Source organism: Kogia breviceps, chromosome 10 (genome assembly GCF_026419965.1).
Source record: "Kogia breviceps isolate mKogBre1 chromosome 10, mKogBre1 haplotype 1, whole genome shotgun sequence".
Classification (NCBI taxonomy): domain Eukaryota; kingdom Metazoa; phylum Chordata; class Mammalia; order Artiodactyla; family Physeteridae; genus Kogia; species Kogia breviceps.
The window spans coordinates 85,715,914-85,735,281 of NC_081319.1; the positions used below are offsets into that span (position 1 = coordinate 85,715,914).

General features: G+C 40.7%; 1 protein-coding gene across 1 annotated transcript; it reads right to left on the reverse strand.

The window, feature by feature from the left end:
* Positions 1-3,117: 3,117 nt before the first annotated feature.
* Positions 3,118-9,441, reverse strand: LOC131764219 (epididymal secretory glutathione peroxidase-like). Its single transcript, XM_059077185.1, is given in 6 exon segments — positions 3,118-3,324; positions 4,441-4,540; positions 5,019-5,136; positions 6,279-6,300; positions 9,365-9,390; positions 9,393-9,441. Coding segments are annotated over 6 exon segments (522 nt in total).
* Positions 9,442-19,368: the final 9,927 nt, after the last annotated feature.

Here is a 19,368-nt window from a genome sequence, read left to right on the forward strand (position 1 = left end):
ATAAGTCCCTTTAGGAAAGGAATGGGGAAATTATATTCTACATATTTGCAGTGGCACTACAGGGTCCTCAGGACTTGGCTTCTCCTTTAGTCAAAAATTTCAGGTCTGAAAACTGGTTTAAGATCAGAAATTGAGCAAGATATTGTGATTTTATTTTTATCTGGGGCAGCTGCCCTCAGTCTCCTGATTATATATCCTCAATTTCTTCTAATTGTGTAGACAGTGATATGCTTGTTGACTGCCCATCTATATTGCTTCTAGGGATGCTGTATTTTATTAAGTATCTCAAACACTCTGCAAAGTTGACTACCACTCTGAAATTGTCTCTCATTACAGTAATTTTGCCCACCCACTCCTGGGGCATGCATATGCACACACACACACACACACACACACACACTCATGGATTCTGATGGTTGAGTGCTGCTATCTCTGGCCTGAATTATTTCAGGATCCTATAATCCCCATTGCTGTCAGTGAAGTTACTTCTGTAACAGAATCTTATACCATCAGCCCAGCACCAGTAGAGGACACTCATCATAGAACTTCTCAGTGAGGCTGGTGCCCCTCTCCCCAGCATATTACTTTTTTTTTTTTTCAAACAGAATGTCCTTTGGCCCTCTTGTGACACATTCATCTAGTGGGTTTTCCAGCGTTACATGGTAGATCCAATAAATCCACTCTAGCATGCCCACTTTTCTGAGCTTTTGATCCCTCCTTTCTGCCATCAATCACAAGAGACCTGGCATTCTTGCCACGTTTAGTGAGAGCCATTTCTTTTTCAAGCAGGAGAGTCCCAATATGTTGAGTTCTTATGTATGTTGAGTTCTTGCCAGTGTGTAAAAATTCTATACTTTTGGAGAATGCTCCAGTATCAGTAAACTCTACTTCAGCTGACTTTGAGTTCTCTTCTTGATCCAGAACCCTTAGAATTTAGTTCTATATGGGAAGGACGCTGAGTGAGTGGCAGAGGCACGTGTTTGGCAGAGGAGAGGTCTCTGCACTGTCTTCAAGGACGAACCCTTAAGGAGGACTGGGCTACTTTTAAAAGGCTCAAAGGATCTTGGGAAATCTGGAGACTGAGATGTTCTAATGCATCCCACCAGATGTCTCCATTCAATGTCTCAAGGTTCTATTCTTTTCCAATCAAGGCCATGATCTGGGCATAGAAGATAATCTAGTTTGAGAATTTAACCCACTTTGGAGTTCTACTATTCTTATGATTAAATCTTGGATCTGAACCTTAGCTCTTTACGCTCTTGAGTTGCAGGATACGAGAGGTTCTTTTTTTTTTTTTTTTTTTTTTTCCCCCTGGTACGCGGGCGTGCAGGCTCAGCGGCCATGGCTCATGGGCCCAGACGCTCCGCAGCATGTGGGATCTTCCCAGACCGGGGCACGAACCCATGTCCCCGGCATCGGCAGGCAGACTCTCAACCACTGCGCCATCAGGGAAGCCCCATGAGAGGTTCTTTATATCCTATTATGGAGACACTCTGGCTTCCACAGTTAGCCTTTATTTGATGAGATATCATCCTCAGCCTTTAATCATCTTTTTCCAAGGCATCAATTTCTTCTAATAACAACTATACAATTCTATTACATTATTATTACCATCTCTCCCATATTTATCAAGCACCTGATACAGCACATCTTCTTGTGCATATCCACCAGTATGGCATCTCAGTTCAGGTTTGGTGAAAGTTTTAAAAACTGCTACTTTGTGCAGTGGCTGTTTGTGTTCCACCAATCCCCTCACTACTAACCACATGGTGTGTAATTCAGCTTCAAAAATCTCATCTTATTATCCTCTTTCTCAGATCACTCTTGGTACTATTGTAGGTTGGGTTCCCCGGAAAGACTCCAAAATGGGGATTTGCATTAAGAAAGTTTATTGGGGCACTACCTCAGGGTCAACACCTGATAAGCAATGAAGAGAATCAGAATTTGTCAGAGGGAAAAATTGGGCTGCAGTACAAGTGCGAAAGGGCAATTGCCTACCCCTTGGGGGTCTCCACCACTGGAATGGGTCCTTCAGAGTTGTCCTAAGTTGAGAAGCCAGATCGTGGCTGTTATACCTCTCGTTGACCAATAATTGCATACAGGCTGCCCCTGGAAATGAAATGTGACCTTGACCTGAGACAATTCCTAAAGAGGGATGAGACTTGAGAGCCATCAGGTAACAACCTTTCAAGGACCTGGGATGGTAAATCCTTCTGGCCGGGGGGTTCAGGTAATTTGGTCAATCCACCATCTGTGACAGTCACAGTGAGGAAGAAGAGAAAGATATGACGAGTTTGAGCACAGGATAGGATTTAAAAACCACCACACTGATACCAGTTGCTGAAGAAAACATTTTATTGGAGATAGGTTCAGGGCTGTTTCTGAAGCTGAGGAATCTAAGGTTGAGAGAGGAAAACCTGTCCTTCAAAGGGTGCTCTGCCCAAGTGTCACCATCTGAATACAGTAAAGATCAGACATAGGAAAGTTTTTGTATGGTCCAAATTAGAAAGAGTCTCCAGGTCCCACTATCGTGAAGATGTCCTTCCCTTCATGTGAGGCAATTTCCTGCTCCCACTCGACCTAGGGCTCCTATAGAATAGTGATAGATCAGTGGGGGCAGGGGTGGGTGGGGTGTCACAGATAAAGACTGATCCGAAATATGGAAATTGACATTACATGGGGAAGGAAATATGTTATGAAGTGGAACCTAGATTGTATGGCTATACACCCCATTGCTATTTCTACACCTTTAGGGTAGAGAGAGAAGGAGAAATCAGAATGTGTAGCAACGTTCTTTTTCAGGATGTGACAAAGTGAACCTTCCTCATGGAAGGATGATTTTCTTTTGATGGATATGCATTATTAAATTTGTAACAGATGTCTGAGGATTTAGGGTTTCCATTCTGTTTTTTCTTCACCCACTTACTCTTGCAAGGGGAAATAGCAGTAGCCTTCTGAATATAAATCTACTTGGTAGAGAGTGGGAATTTTGGCACTGTAGATGTGATTTAGTCAAGTGGAGGCCATTTAGGAAGAAACTGTAGTGAAAAGATAGATTTTCTTTGAACAGGTCTTCAGGTAAGAAGCAGGATGGCTTCTGCCCCCAACTTGGTCTTCCTATTTGGTTTTGAGCTGTCTCAGGTATGCCAGAATATCTGACTTGACTGTACTGATTGGAACCTGATGGAAACAGCGCATGACAGGGACTCCATCAGGTCCCACCAGGAACTTTTCAAAATTCCAGTGGATGTCATGGGCCATGATGGGTTCCCAGGATATATGTCTGATTGAGCCCATAAGTTCAGAAGGGTGAGGACAGGATTGCTGCAGCAGAGAGACGGAAAAGAGAAATGACAGTATCATTTCTGCTCTTGGATGATTCAGGCTATTTTCACCCACAGGTAATCTACTCCCTCTTATATCAAGATATTTTCATTTCCTCTGATTACTAATATATTCTCTGAATCACAAAGATACCAACTACCAAGAATGTTGTAGATATTATAGCAAAAGTCTATTCCCTATTTCTGTTTCTCCCTGTGACCACATCACAAAATCCTGCTGCTATGAATAAGATACGTCACCTCTCTAGCTTTCAGTTTCCTTTTCTGCAAAGTGAATGGTTTAGATTAGAATGTGGTTTCCCAGGTCTTGATGCTCCATGGGCCAGTAACATTTCAAAAATATCTTTTGGGACCAATAGGAGTTCCAACATTTTGTTTTGTCAAATAAGAGAAAATTTTAAAAACATCATTGCTTTACCATTTAGTTTTAAAAAGATAATTATAAGAATAAATTACATATAGGTACTAATCTTAGAATAAAGGGTAGCCCTGTAAATCAGTCGAGTTTATGAAATCCTCCTTATATTGTCCTATTTTTTCAATTTACTGAGAATATATAAAAATCTCAACATAGGCCAGATTTGGCCCACAGTTCAGCATCTAAGAACACTGAACTCTGATGATCTTTAGGAGCCTGTTCAGCTCTCACATTCTCTACATCTAAGATTCAGTGTTTCATAAAAAGCACTTATTACATTGTATTATACCTGATTTCCATGTCATCCTCTCCAGTATGAAATCATGAAGGAATAGGGACTGTTTCTATTCATCTTTATACCCTTATTATTTAGAAAACTGCCTTATACATAGCAGGCACTCAATAAGTATACCTTGAATGTATGAATGAATGAATGTCAATGAACAAAAGAGAGTGGTCCCAGTGAAAGGTGCCACTCTACACAACTCTCTCCACCACACAAAGCCAGAGCATCATAGATACTAACAAATTGAACCCCAATCCCTATGCTAATCTGGAGATCTCTTCCAAAGAGTCCAATCCCACCTCCAGGCAGGTGCCCTTGGATCCATTTCTACCACACCAACTTTATGCTAGGAATATTTGGGAAGAAGAGGCTTAGGTCAGTGATTAACTCACCTTCAAGAAGGTGAAGACTTTCTGCTCTTTTTCGCCATTCACATCCCCTTTCTCAAAAAGCTGGAAATTAGGTACATATCCTCCTCCTGGACGGACATACCTGCAATGAACCATAATGTTCCCAGGAAGCTCCAGAATATATGAGAGAAGGTTACGATGGGGTACCAGAATTTGAGGTCATGAGAAAGGGGAGAGAGAGAGGTGGAGATATAGAAAACAGGGCTGAGAAGGGAAAATAAGGCCATTTTAAAACTTTGGGCTCCCTGATTCACTTTATTTTTCTCTACTCCACATCCTATCACTATCCCCCTGCACTGTTTCTGTACCAGCAATACCAGGAGCTATTTCTGTGCCCCTCCTCCTCCGTGGTCCATCCAGCTCTCACTTCCCAGAGACGGGGAGAGAGTGTCTGATACTGCCAGACTCATATCAGCAGAGGCCAAAGTTAAAATCAGTTTGCAGATGCCACTAAGCCTATTAACCCACTACCCATCCCAGAAGTCCCCAATATGGAAGCACATCTGGAAACAGAGGAAAGGTAGACAGCGACCCCTATAGGGTTTCAAGCAGGCACTTACTTCAGTCACCGAAGGGTCTCTGAGTTCTCTCCTGGTTCTTGCTTTCCAAATTGGTTGCAGGGAAAGCCCAACACAACTAGGTCAAAGGGCTTCAGCTCCTCCTGAAGTGCACTCAGTTCTATGGGTAGAGAAGGGACAATATGGCGGCCTGGCTAGAGAGCCTCCTTGTGTAGAGAAAGATCCTTAGAGATACCCATTTTACAGAGGACAAAAACAGAGGCCCAGGGAAGGAAAACAAAATATCTAGGTCAGAAAGACTGTTTTTGGCAGGGCTGAAATTAGATACTGGATCTCCAAACATGTATTCAAAATGTTATAGTGCAGTATTTCCCAAATCTGCAGCACATCAGAATCAGGTGGGGGCCTTCCCTTAAAAATAGGGATACCCAGGTTCCATTCCAGAAAAATTTCTGATTATATTCTTCTGAGATGGCTCCCCAGTCACCTTTATTATTCTAAAACTCACCAGATCACTGCTGGTGGGATTGTAAAATGGTTTAAGTGCTATGGAAAATAGTACGGAGGCTTCCCCAAAAATTAAAAATAGAACTACCATAGATCAGCATTCCCACTTCTGGGTATATATGCAAAGAATAGGGCCTCAAAGAGATATTTGCACATCCATGTTCATAGGAGCACTATTCATAAAAATCAAGAAGTGGAAGCAACCCAAATGTCCATCAATGGATGAATGGATAAACAAATGTGGTATATCCATACAATGGAATATTATTCAGCCTTAAAATGGAAGGAAATTCTGTCACATACTACAACATGGATGAACCTTGACGACATTATGCTAAGTGAAATAGACTAGTCATGAAAAAGACAAATACTGCAGGTAAGACAAATACATTTGGTATCTAAAGTAGTCAAATTTATAGAAACAGAAGGTAGAATGGTGGTTACTAGGAGCTGGGGGGAAGGGGAAAAGGAGAGCTGTTATTTAATGGGTACAGAATTTCAGTTTTGCAAGACGGAAAAGTTCTGGAGATTTGTTTCACAATAATGAATATTTTTAACACTACTGAACAGTATCCTTAAAAATGGTTAAAATGGTAAATTTTATGTCATGTCTTTTTGTACCACAATTAAAAAATGAAAAGCTCATCAGGTGATTTTTAAAAACTAGGTCTAAACATCACTGCTCATCAGTTTGCCTTCCTTGGTTGGTTAATTGGTAGATTGAATCTTTCTTTTTAAAAGAAAAAGGCACACACAATGAGAATGTGCTTCTCTCCTCTGCACAAGCTGGTTCACCCTGGGTGGAGTGTGGGTAAATCTGACAGGGGCAAAGAGAACCAGAGAAATTCCAAGTTGAGCTTCCTGGTGTTCTTCAACAGTCTTCAGGATGTTAAAGATGCATTCTACCTAAAAACCCTCATTGGTATGCCAAAACACAAGCTTCCAACTGCCTTCTTCCCCAAGTTCTCCAATTTGTCTCCTCAGACTTTTATAGTTGTCTTCTTTGTTCACCCTTTCTGAGCTAGATATTTTCAGTCCCCTAGCAAACACTAAGCAGTCCCACTCAGATTCTGCTCAGCCAGCGGGGTCAACTGATATCTCCTCTTAGTCCTTTCATTTTTATTTATTTATTTATTTTTGCAATATGAGATTGCTTTCCTGTTTCCAAATGGTTCCTTAGTACCTTTCTCCACATCCTCTACTCTTGTCTTTAGTCACTGTAGGTAATCACTTCCTCTAGGAAAGAGACAATAAATTAGGAAACATGTCTACCAGTCCTTGAGTAGCTATTTCTCAGTTTCCTCATCTGTTATGTACAGAGTGGGAAGTGAACAAATTGATTTTTAAAGTCCCTATAAACTGGTAAAATGAAGTATGGTCCAGTAGAATATTCTTCAGTCTTAAAAAAGAGGGAGGAAATGGTCTGAACTCCAAAGCACCTTATTAATTTTAGAAAGCAAATTGGCAAATTGTATTTATAATATGTTATCAACTGGGGGAAAAGAAAAAAACAGAAAACCCATATATATATATATATATATATATATATATATATATATATATTTATTTATTTATTTATTTATTTATTTATTTATTTATTTATTTATTTTTTGCCGGCCTCTCACTGCTGTGGCCTCTCCCATTGTGGAGCACAGGCTCTGGACGCACAGGCTCAGCGGCCATGGCTCACGGGCCCAGCCACTCCACAGCATGTGGGACCCTCAAGGGGCCTTCCAGATTTAACATTCTAGAATCTAATATTACCCCCACCTTGAGTAATTTTCTCTCTCAATGCACTAGACAATACTGTGAAATTCCATCTTTTTGTAGCTCCCAAGAAGGGAGATGGAGAGCTCAAAAATGCATCTGTGAACAGGTCACTAAAATCTGCCTAGAAGCATCCAACTTAGCACATACCCAGCTCCTCACCCATTGTGCTTGAGGTATCTAATACCTGCCTTCATTATCAGCTCCATCTAGCCTATACCTTATCAGATCTCCTGAACATATTTCCACATAACAGAAATAAGCTCCACATGAAATCACCATTGCCTGTTCTTAGGTTAAATTCTTCTACAGGCAGATCTCATCTTATCCCTCCGCTGTCTCTATCCATGCAGGGTGCATGCAGTACCCAAAGTGTGCCGACTCCACAGTGCTCACCAGCACATCCTGATCTCTTTCCCTCTATTGGGGAAGCCACTACAAATGACTTATGGAATATAGGGACTGTAAAATCCAGAATTATGAAAAGAAAGCTAATGTCCAAACCACCCAGTGAGAAAAAGGCAGAGAGGTACTGACCAGAGAAAGGAGGGAAGGACATAATCTGATAAGAAAGGTCCAGACTTAAACTGGGATTAAACTAGACTCCCTGGAAATGCAATGGACTATAAAGGATTTTAGTCAAACACCATCTGCCCCCACCTAAAGAAGTGATCCAACACAAAACCAAACCAAACTCTACCACTGATTCTATCCCTAGCATACCAGGTTGTAGCTACTTAGGCTCTGCTCCTGGGGAGAGAGGCATTTTCTCTACGCAGGCTTTTGCACCTTTCCCTAAATGCATACACATATACACACACCAGCAAAACTGAGACATGTATAAAGAGAACAGTGTATCATAGCATCCATTCCTATCTCCCTGAGGCCTGGTTCCAAGCTAAACATTTTTTAAGAATTTGTCTTTTTTCCCCCCATGCTACTGCAATGAAAATTACTGAAAATCATGTTGGGTACCAGAATGTGGGGACTTAGACTCTGAACTTGAAGATTCCTCTTAGTTCAGCCCAGCTTACTCCTGGTATTCATTGCTGTTTCACATTTATTTAAGTCGGTATGACATGTCTCAAATACTTCCAGACTCAGCTTTTATTAAACAAATTCTACAGCCCAGGATCTCCACACCCAAGTAGGCAGCACTGGATAACATAAAAACCATATCAACTCTCAAAAATAGGGAAATCACTCAGGAGGCTATCTAGTCAAGAGGGAAGAAAATCTTACTAGAGTTGCCTTTTATAGAATACATTATATGCATAATAATTATTGCTCACCTACCCAGTAATTGGGTGAGCATGTGGGTAGATACTGTTACACACACATTTATGGTGAGAAAGCAGAGACTAACAGAGGTGAGTTGACTTGTCTACGGCCAAAAGTGATAACCCACTATGTGAATGAGAGTTCGCTTGCCCCTAACTTCATGACTCCTTTTTGCTTCCAAGTCATCTAGTTCATTGCTATTCTTCCCTGAACTGCTCCTGCCACTGCCACATAAACATTTTCATCAATAAGGCAACTGAGCCATGAATTGGAAATAGAACTGAGGCCAGAATCCAAGACTCCTGATTTCAGATCCAGCTGTTTTAGGCCTCCAATTATTTTTTTCCATATGTTTTATGTTTCTCTGATAACTCTCTGATTTTATCCATCCCTAAAACTTCCATATTACTTTTTTCCCACATCTTCGTGGGCTTCCTGCTTAGCTGAGTATGAGATGACTCAACTCAGCCTCTCCTCCAAACCCTGGTCCCCAGCCACTCTGATGCCCACCACTGCCCCATGCCTCAGACCCAGCTCTGATGCACATACTGATGTGTCTGGAGGGGTATCCAGGCGACCTCTACCTGGAGAAGGAGGGGAGGAAGGACCACAGTAAAAAGACACTCTCGTCCCTACCTATATTCAACTCAAGGAACACCCATTCATAGGAGTGAAGAAAATTCAAGGAGAAGAGAAGAAAGGTTTAGGGGAACCCGCAAAGAGGGAGAAAGCAGAGGTCAGAGTCTTACAAGCAGGACTGAGGGCAAGATTTGGGAGCAGGACAGAAGGCTCCACCTTTGAGCCCTGCCCCACCCTCTCTGGTGGTCACTCACCTTCTCCAGCTTAGAATTTGCCCGCAGCCAGCTAAGAAAAGGGGGAAAAGATAGGAGGCCCTTAACTGTACAGTCATGACTAGTATCTGTAGATCACTAGTCTGAGAGTCTGAGGTTGTCAGGTACCTGGCAGCCTTTTGATACCCTGGAAGGGACTAGCCCAAGCCTATGCAGGCCAGTTGCAGGGTAGCAAAGATTTCTGGGGCGTGAGTAGGGCAAGAGGACGTAGAATTCAAACCACATCCTCACCTACACACACTCCCATGAGCACTCAGTGCTCACTAGTGCGATGAGGACCCAGGACTCACATAAATTCTGGCAGAATTATGAAAAGGTGAGGGCAAGTGCTCCACAGTCCTTGAAGACTATTGTCTATTTTTTCTGAGTGGATAGCCGTATCTAGGTGCAGACATCTCACTAAAGTCACTGCAAAAAGGCATGATATAAACATTCCAATATTATTATGTAAGTTAATAATATTATTATGTATATATTATTATGTAAGTTTAAAAATTATTAATCCTAATATTATTATGTAAGTTTAAAAAAATCAAAGAATGGACCACATGTGATCCATTAGAAGGAAACTGGGCCTGAGGAAGGGAAAAATATTTGCACATTAATATGTTCACTGTACAAATGTTTATAAAGGCTTTCATGTGCTTACTAATCAGTAAGAAAAACCAAGCAGCCCAAGAGAAACCTGGGCACCAGACAGTAAACCAAGTGGCCTCTGTAGTAGGATACAATGTTCTCCCTTACCAATAATTAAAGAGTTATAAACAAGAATAGTTGCATTTTGCATTTATCAGATTGGCCAAAGTTCAAAAGAATGGAGGTGCCCAGTCTCGGTGTCAGTCTGGTATAGGAGGCTCTTACACACTAGGTGGGGGCAGGGAGGACTACTAATAGCCAACAACTTTCTGGAGGATAATCTGCCATTTTGAAGGCGATGCTTTTTTAAAAGTAAATAACTTAAAATTTTTTAAAAAAATTTTGAAATAATTATAAATGTATAGGAAGTTGCAAACACTCCTCTTAATCTCCTGGAAGCCCAAAGGCCCAAGAAGGATAATGGAAGTGAGACTCAAGTTCCTCTAAGGATAAAAATGCTTTGCCGGGCTTCCCTGGTGGCGCAGCGGTTGAGAATCCGCCTGCCGATGTAGGAGACACGGGTTCGTGCCCTGGTCCGGGAAGATCCCACATGCCGCGGAGCAACTAAGCCCGTGAGCCATGGCCACTAGGCCTGCGCGTCCGGAGCCTGTGCTCCGCAATGGGAGAGGCCACAACAGTGAGAGGCCCGCATACCGCAAAAAAAAAAAAAAAAAAAAATGCTTTGCCTCTCAACCATCATAAGAACCCCCATCCATTCAGCAACAGTTTCCAACCACTGCTCAATAGTCTCAGCCAAAAGTTTAGAATAGATGAGTTGATGATGCAGACCTGGAGCCCTAGGAATTGCTGAGTTTCTCACATAAATAACATATTTAAATTCCACCAACTTCATGGGGGGGGGGCGCTGACCAGTAAGTTTCTCTTGTCTACAATACAGTTTTACTTTCTGGACCTCAAGTGCTAAGGTTTGAGTTAATCATACTCCTAAATTCATTATTATTTGTCCTTGTAAGGTTCCTCTCTTGTTTTATTTATTATTCATACCCAAACTTCATTGATTTTTTATTCCTCTCTCCCTATAGGTAAAATATGTTTAATATGCATAGTGTTCTTATTCTTGAAACAGTTGTGTATTCCTCATCAGATTATTAGCTCCTTGAAGTTTACAAAATTATTTGGTTTTTTTTCCATTTAAATCTCAGATTTAAAGGGTAGAATTAATCAAACTTTTAAATTTATGGCACTTTATCATCAGTAGGCTATGCAATGATTCTCTTCTTATATTAATTAAAAAAATTTTTTGTCCCCAATCCACTCCCATTTTCCTACCTCTCAGAGAGGAGGCGTGGCAAGGAAACAGTTACTACAGACTGAAAAAGTTGGCAACATTTGTTCTGTTGCAACAAAACATTTGGTAAAACTGTTGCCTGATGACTTAGAAGGCAAAATGACTAAAACAAGGATGAATGTGGTTCCTAGGGCTTTGGAATTACAAGGGGTGAATTCAGCAACTAATTGCACTGTTAAGAGATAACTAACAAAGAGATGTTGAAAAATATTTGGATTAGTTGAAGAGGATCGGGTTTGTTTGCCTTTACCGCTCTTCCCACACTCTTCTTCCTCCTCCCACAGGATTTGGGCTGACAGCTCAGCTTTACTCCCACGTTTATTGAAAAGATAAATTCTTCCCCTCCAATTCTCAGTTCCTTTCCAACCAGCCCCCTCCCTCTTCCAGGTTCACGTAAAAAGCTGCCACCCCTTCCTTAAAACTGAAGTCTGAGTAGGGTTTAATTCTTGCTTCTGGTGGAATCTGAGTATTCATGAATTCTCTTGGAAAACAGAAGATTTTTGTTATCCCAGATTTCTGATCTCTTCTCAGAGGCCTCTAATCTAGAGGGAGGAGCCCAAAACAATGACTGCTGGTCCAGCCACAAAGCTCCCAAAGCCCTTTAGGGCAGCTATACAGGTTTTCTGCTTTGTGGCCCCTTCCCACCCACAGATACTTTGCCCAGCCACAGTTCAAGAACTATGGAGATTAAAATATCAAGCCTCAAAAATAGTGTACTTCAATTCCTTCATCTTTCCCAGGATGTGTGACTTTGGGCAAGTTACCCTCTGTGCCTCTGGTCCCATTTGTGAAATTGGGAGAATAATATGAACTTCATCGGACTAATTTAAAAAATAAAGGAGATAATTCATTTAAACTCTTAGCACTGGACTTAGCCCAAGGTAAACACCCATCGTTAATTTAACAGATGATGAAACTGATGCCCAAATAGAAAAACTGACTTATCCAAAGTTACGTGGAATTACACACTGCTTCTCCCTTGCTGTTATAAATTCCTTACTTTCTTAGTCACTTTATCTTTGCTCATCACACAATAACTAACTCCTAAAGTAGAAGAGAAAATTTCATCAGGTCAAGTGGCCTAAAATCTCTGCCTTCCCAAGTCTCTGTGTCCCATTGTCTTAGTTTCCCCGGAAACAAAGCTCTGACCCAGAGAAGAAAAGGTTTAGGAGCTCATGCTCAGCAGGGGGCTACATGGGGCCACTCCCTGTCATGGTCTACCTGACTGTATCATATAACTGCTACCTTTTCTTCATACCTTCTACCAGAGCCACATGTCAAATTCCTGTCATTTCCCTTCTGGAATGCTGAAATAATTTCCTACTTGTCATGTGTTCTCTCTTCCAAGTTCTTCCCCTTCAATGCTTTTCTTCCTTCACCTGCTGCCACTGGAGCTGCTGAACACTTGTCTGATGATATCCCTCCACCAATAGTGAGCCAATAAGGCTAACTAATTTACTATAGCATCAAATCCAGAATCTCCAGCATGGTATCCAAATTGCTCCTGATGAGACCTCAGCCTCCTTCTCAATCTTCACTCTCAGTAGCTCCTCCTGTGAATTTCATTCTTCAGACAAGCTAAATACTCTCCATTCCTTGAAACACTTTGGATTTAGGTTCTTGATCTTGGAGGTCAATTACACTGATTACTTGGGGATTCCACCTTCCCTGCCCCAAATTATCTATATATTTATTTCCATTGAAAGGACAGGGAATGCAATTTTATCAATTTTTACGAAACAAGATTTTAGGTTTGAAATGTTTGTCACCTGAGCCATAGATTAAGTCTGAAAATCAGTCCAGATTTAAATTAAACAATAAGAACTGTCACTTCCTGACTTTAAAAATCCTGTAATTGCTAATAGTCCATAATCTTAAATAGAATGGCAAAAATCAACATGTCTCAAGCACTGCCTATTTTCCCCAGTCAGACCCCAGTTTTTCCTTGAGGTAGTTTTCTTATGAGGATAACTTTCTTACTCGTAGCTAGTTGGGTGGCAGTTTAAAGTCAGATAAAGCCTTTCAGACTCTCTGTCTTAGCCTCTGTTAATGACTTAATCCTACCTAAAAATCAGCACCAAGTTTCTTGTGTTAGTTCCTTTGATCATAGAGGAAACAGGTTCAGTTTTTTTCTGAGATGTAGTCCACCTCTTCATCCCAGATTCAATCACAGCCTCTACAACCACCCAAATATGATTTAGAGATTTTTGTCCACCATTTAGTTTTACTTGGATATTTTCCCTGAATTTGATAATCTCCATTGGCATCTGGGATCCCCATTCAGGTCTCCAGGGTTTTCCTGTGTTGCAAGTGTGGGTTACAAGTGTAAAACGTAGAATCTACTCCTAAGTCTGCCATTTTAAAGTTATATTGCTTATGTTTACACAGAATTTGTAGTTGACAAATCTCCTTCACCTCAAGGATTTCATTTAGCCTTCACAATCAGCCAGTTACAAAGGTAGAACAGGCGTTATTTGCTCAGATTTTCAATGGAAAAGTGAGGTTCAGAGAGGGGAAGTGACAAGCAAAGTCTCATTAATAGTGTAGACCTACACCATAAACCTGAGTTTTTATTTCAAATCCATTTGTCTCTCTACTGTAGGTCAACTCCCCAAAAAATATACGTTTGGAAATGAAGGGAAGTTCTAGAGAGACCACTGTCCTTTTGCATTTACTTTTCATCCTCATGTGTTCTTAACCTTCTGACCTCCTTCCCCAAACATGATAAGGAAGCTCACTTCTGGTCCAGGCTGATTCTGGCCCTGAGCCTTCACTGAAACAGCTGGTCCTGACACACAGATTTTCTGAAGTGTCTGTCACTCATGCCAAGCTTTCCTCCTCCAACCTGCTACAGGAAGAATTCTGCTTCTTGGAGGTTGTGGGAGGGGGATTGGGAGAGGCAGTGAGAGGAAGGATGTGTACTCCCTTAGGCACTGTTCTTGTCTGTTCAGTCTTAATGGGCTGGGGGAGGGCGTGGAAGAGAGAACTCTGTGTCCATGCACAACCACAGGAATTTGAGTAACCCACACCATTCAAACCCAGATGCCCTCCCACCTGGAAATTCTCCAGTCTGTGTCTCAGGCCCTTGCTGCTCCCAGAGAAAGAATAAATATGCCCATTTCACCAATACACATTGCAAGCCATCACCAACTCAATACAACTGTGGGACATTGAGAAAATATCAAAATCACCAAAGTCCCTTCTAAGGCTGACATTCTTAGTTTATTTTATCAGTTTTGAACGATTCTGGTCACCTTTAAAACTGATTTGATCAATTATTACCCCTAGAAGATTGGGAAACGAGAGTAGGAAGCCAGAAATTTTGCAAATTTTAAGCTCTAATGTGTCTTATGGTTCGTGTTTCCCAGGCCACAACTGTATACATGAGAAGAAGATGCTCAGGGCTAGACACATCCACAGCTCTGCCCCTACAACAGTCTCTATCCCTGTTACAGTCAGATCAGATTTAGAACAACTAATTTATCCTATAGTTCCTAAACTGACTTTATAACTTCTCTTTCAAACCTGGATTCATTCAAGGTTCATGTTTTGATATTGATTATGTCTTTTTTGTATCTTTTATTTTAAATCTAGAACAATCCCACTGTTTCTCTTTTATGGCATTTTTGAAGTTATAAGTCCAGTTGTCCTGATAAATATCCCACATTTTATTTGTCTCATTTTTTTCCTCAGTTTCATTCTTCCCCTACACAGGCAGACCTTGTTTTATTGCACGTCACTTTACTGCACTTTTTATAAACTGAAGGTTTGTGGCAACCTGAGTTGAGCAAGTCTACTGGCACCATTTTTCCAACAGCATTATTATTATTATTATTATTATTATTATTATTATTATATTTTTTGCGGTATGTGGGCCTCTTACTGCTGTGGCCTCTCCCGTTGTGGAGCACAGGATCCGGACGCACAGGCCCAGTGGCCATGGCTCACGGGCCCAGCCGCTCCGCGGCACGTGGAATCTTCCCGGACTGGGGCACGAACCCGTGTCCCTAAATCGGCAGGCGGACTCTCAACCACTGCGCCACCAAGGAAGCCCTATTTTAAAAAAATTAATTAATTAATTAATTATTTTTTGACTGCATTAAGTCTTTGTTGCTGCTCACGGGACTTCTCTACTTTCAGTGAGTGGGGGTTACTCTTCCTTGCAGTGCGCTGGCTTCTCATTGCGGTGGCTTGTCTTGTTGCGGAGCATGGGCTCTAGGCGCGCGGGCTTCAGTAGTTGTGGCACGTGGGCTCAGTCGTTGTGGCACGTGGGCTCAGTCGTTGTGACTCGTGGGCTCTAGAGCGCAGCCTCAGTAGTTGTGGTGCACGGGCTTAGTTGCCCCAAGGCATGCGGGATCTTTCTGGACTAGGGCTTGAACCCATGTTCCCTGCGTTGGCAGGAGGATTCTTAACCACTGCACCACCAGGGAAGTCCTGCCATTATTATTATTAGTTTGTGGTACGCGGGCCTCTCACTGCTGTGGCCTCTCCCATTGCGGAGCACAGGCTCCGGACGCACAGGCTCAGTGGCCATGGCTCACGGGCACAGCCGCTCCACAGCATGTGGGATCTTCCTGGACCGGGGCACGAACCCGTGACCCCTGCATCAGCAGGCGGATTCTCAACCACTGCGCCACCAGGGAAGCCCCCGGCATTATTTTTTTAATTAAGGCATGTACATTGTTTTTTTAGACATAATGCTATATTAAACACTTAATAACATAGTATAAACATAACTTTTATACCCACTGGGAAACCAAAAGAAAGTTTGTGTGACTCACTTTATTGCAGTGGTCTGGAAGGAAACAAACCCACAGTATCTCCAAGGTGTGCCTATATTTCTTGTTTTGGAAGTGAGGTCAAAGACTTGGATGGACTAGAATTTTGTGAATGTTATAGTCATCCCTGAGTATCTGCCAGGGATTGGTTCCAGGAGCCCCTATGGATACCCAAATCTGCAGATGCTCAAGTCCCTTATATAAAATAGCACAATACAACAGATACAGTCAGCCCTTTGTATCCACGTGTTTCGTATCCATCGATTTAACCAACTGCAGATGGCTGACTGTATGAGGTAGGAGTAAGGTTTTAATTTCTTTTCCCATGGATATCCAATTGAATCATCACTATTTATTTAAAAGACCATCCTTTATTTTTCTATTACTTTGCATTGTACCTTATCATAAATCAAGAGTCCTTATATACACAAGTCTATTTCTGAGCTCTCTATTTCTTTCCATTGTTCTATTTGTTTATTCTTAAAACAAACAACGTTTAATGTACCTTTTTAAAAAAATTGAACAACCTTTTATTGAGCTTCTACTATGTGCCACACATGGTTAAAAAACAAAGACTTTATAAATATGAAAACTTAGTTTGTTCTTTTTCAATAAACTGAATCAATTGAAAGCAAGCTCTTTGTTCCCAAGAATGAGTTATAATTTAGCTGCTTCATTTTTGTCAGTAGAATGCCAACTGAAGTAAAAAATCCCAGAACAAAGGGAAGCAATGGTGTGTATGTATAACTGATTTAGTTTGTTGTAGAGGGAAAACTAACACACTATTGTAAAACAATTATACTCCAATAAAGATGTTAAAAAAAAAAAAAAAAAGAAAAAGAAGAGGAATTTGGCTTCACCTCTTGAAGGAAAGAGATATGTTAAACATAAAAAAAAAAAAAAAAAAAAAAAAAAAAAAAAGGGAAGCAATGATGAAATTATTTCTGTCACTGATGATAGTGAAAAAGAATTTGTAGATATTGATGAGGATCTTTTAGAAGTAGAAACATTTACACAGGAGGAAATGGATATATACCCATCAGGCTAAGAAGGTCAGTTCATTTAGCTAATCTTTTTGTTTGACCTTACTAATTTGATATTGGTGACTGATTATCTGAGATAACTTAGTTTTAAATCTGAATTGGCATGTTTATAATAGCCTAAAGCCAAATATATTAAGAGAACTTAATATTTATGAAATGCCAAGCATGTTTAATGTAGATTTTAACATATAGTTTTAAAAATGAATTTTGATATTTTATGAAGCAAGTTCTCCCAACTTCTTCAAAAGTGTCTTGACTATTTTTGTCCATTTGCACTTACACTTAAGTTTCTTAAGCACCTTTTCCAAATTCCTCAGGAATGTCTGTTAGGATTTTGGTTGAGATTGCATTGAATCTATAGAATAGTTTAGGTAGAATTGACATTTTTACAGTGTTTACTCTTCTAATCCATTAAGATAATATACCTCAGAATTAATTTAGAGCTCTTCAGAACTGTGCCAGTTAAGACATGTTTCTCATCATAAAGATCTAGTACATCTTTTGCTGAGTTTACTGCTAGGTATTTGATTATTTTATGTAATTTTAAAATTAAGTTTAATTTTTTAATGGTTTATGAAAATATATAGATATAATAAAATTTGTATTGATTCTTTTATCTAGCAACTTTGCTAAATCCACATAATTATAATAATTTATTGCTAGTTTCTTTTTAAATTATATGTTCATAAGGTATGCTAATGGTAGTTTCATTTGTTTCTAATCCTTGTACATTTAATTTCCTTTTTTTGCCTTCAATTCACTGGCCAGGTTTGCCAATACAATACTGAATTGAATTGAAGTAGTAGTAGAGACATTCTTTCCTTGAATATTATTTCAAGGGGTTATGATTAAATATTTCACCATTAAGTATGATATTTGCTGTAGACGTGTTAGATACTCTTTATCAGGTTGAAAAGGTCTCTTGTATTCTTAGTTTGCTGTGAGTTTAAAATATGAGTTGTTGATCTGAAACAAATAGGCTGCCAGATATTTCTCCAGCAAAGATGAATTTATTCAGGATGAGTAGAGAATTGCATTTCAAGGTCTGCAACCGTGGTGAGCCACGTGTAAGTCCCCACAGGTAAGGAAAGAGACCACTTTTACAGAGAGGAAAAGGAAGTTGGGAGGGCTATAGTAAACAAAGTATCCATGGCTTTTCATTGGCTGAGTTCAATTGCCAGAAGTTTTTTTTTTTTTTTTTTTTTTTTGTGGTACGCGGGCCTCACTGTTGTGGCCTCTCCCTTGCGGAGCACAGGCTCCGGACCCGCAGGCTCAGCGGCCATGGCTCACGGGCCCAGCCGCTCCGCGGCATGTGGGATCTTCCCAGACCGGGGCACGAACCCGCGTCCCCTGCATCGGCAGGCGGACTCTCAACCACTGCGCCACCAGGGAAGCCCTGCCAGAAGTTTTTCTTCTTCCTGTTGGGCTCTGCTATGGTCACAGACTGTGAGAGCTCCCCCTTCTGGTCTCCTAACTCTATTGAGGTTTCTGTTTATTAATTTTTTACAGATTATATAATTATATGTTATATCACTGGTATATTTAAACATAAATAGATATTACCTATCTAAATATATAAAGAGAAAGATGTTTACATGATCAATCTTAGTAATACATTTACTGTGATGGTTAATTTTGTGCGTCAATTTGATTGGACCATGCGTTGCCCATATATTTGGTTAAAGTTATTTCTGAGTGTGTCTGTGAGGGTGTTTCTGAAAGAGAGTAACATTTAAACTGATAGACTGCATAATGCAGATTGCTCTCCACAGTGAGGGTGGGCCTCATCCAATCCACTGAAGGTTTAATAGAATAAAAGGCTGAGCAAGCAAGAGAACTCTCTTTCTGCCTGTCTTTGAATTGGTCTTCTGTCTTTGGATTCAGACTCAGAGCAGAACTTATACCATCAGCTCTCCTGGTTCTCTCAAGCCTTCAGACTCAGACTAGAACTATACCATTGACTATCCTGGGTCTCCAGCTTGTTGACTGCAGCTTCCTGACTTGGGACTTCTCAGTCTATAACATGTGAGCCAGTTCCCTATAATAAATCTTTTTAGATAGAGAGATAGATCTAGTGTTTATTTATCTCTAGAAAAAAAACCCAATAGAGATAGCTCTATCTCCTTACCTGTCTCTCTCCTATGGGTTCTGTTTTTCTGGAGAACCCTAATTTCCTTGCATATGCTTGTTGTTGGGTGGATTGGTGTTTTCTAGTTTGTC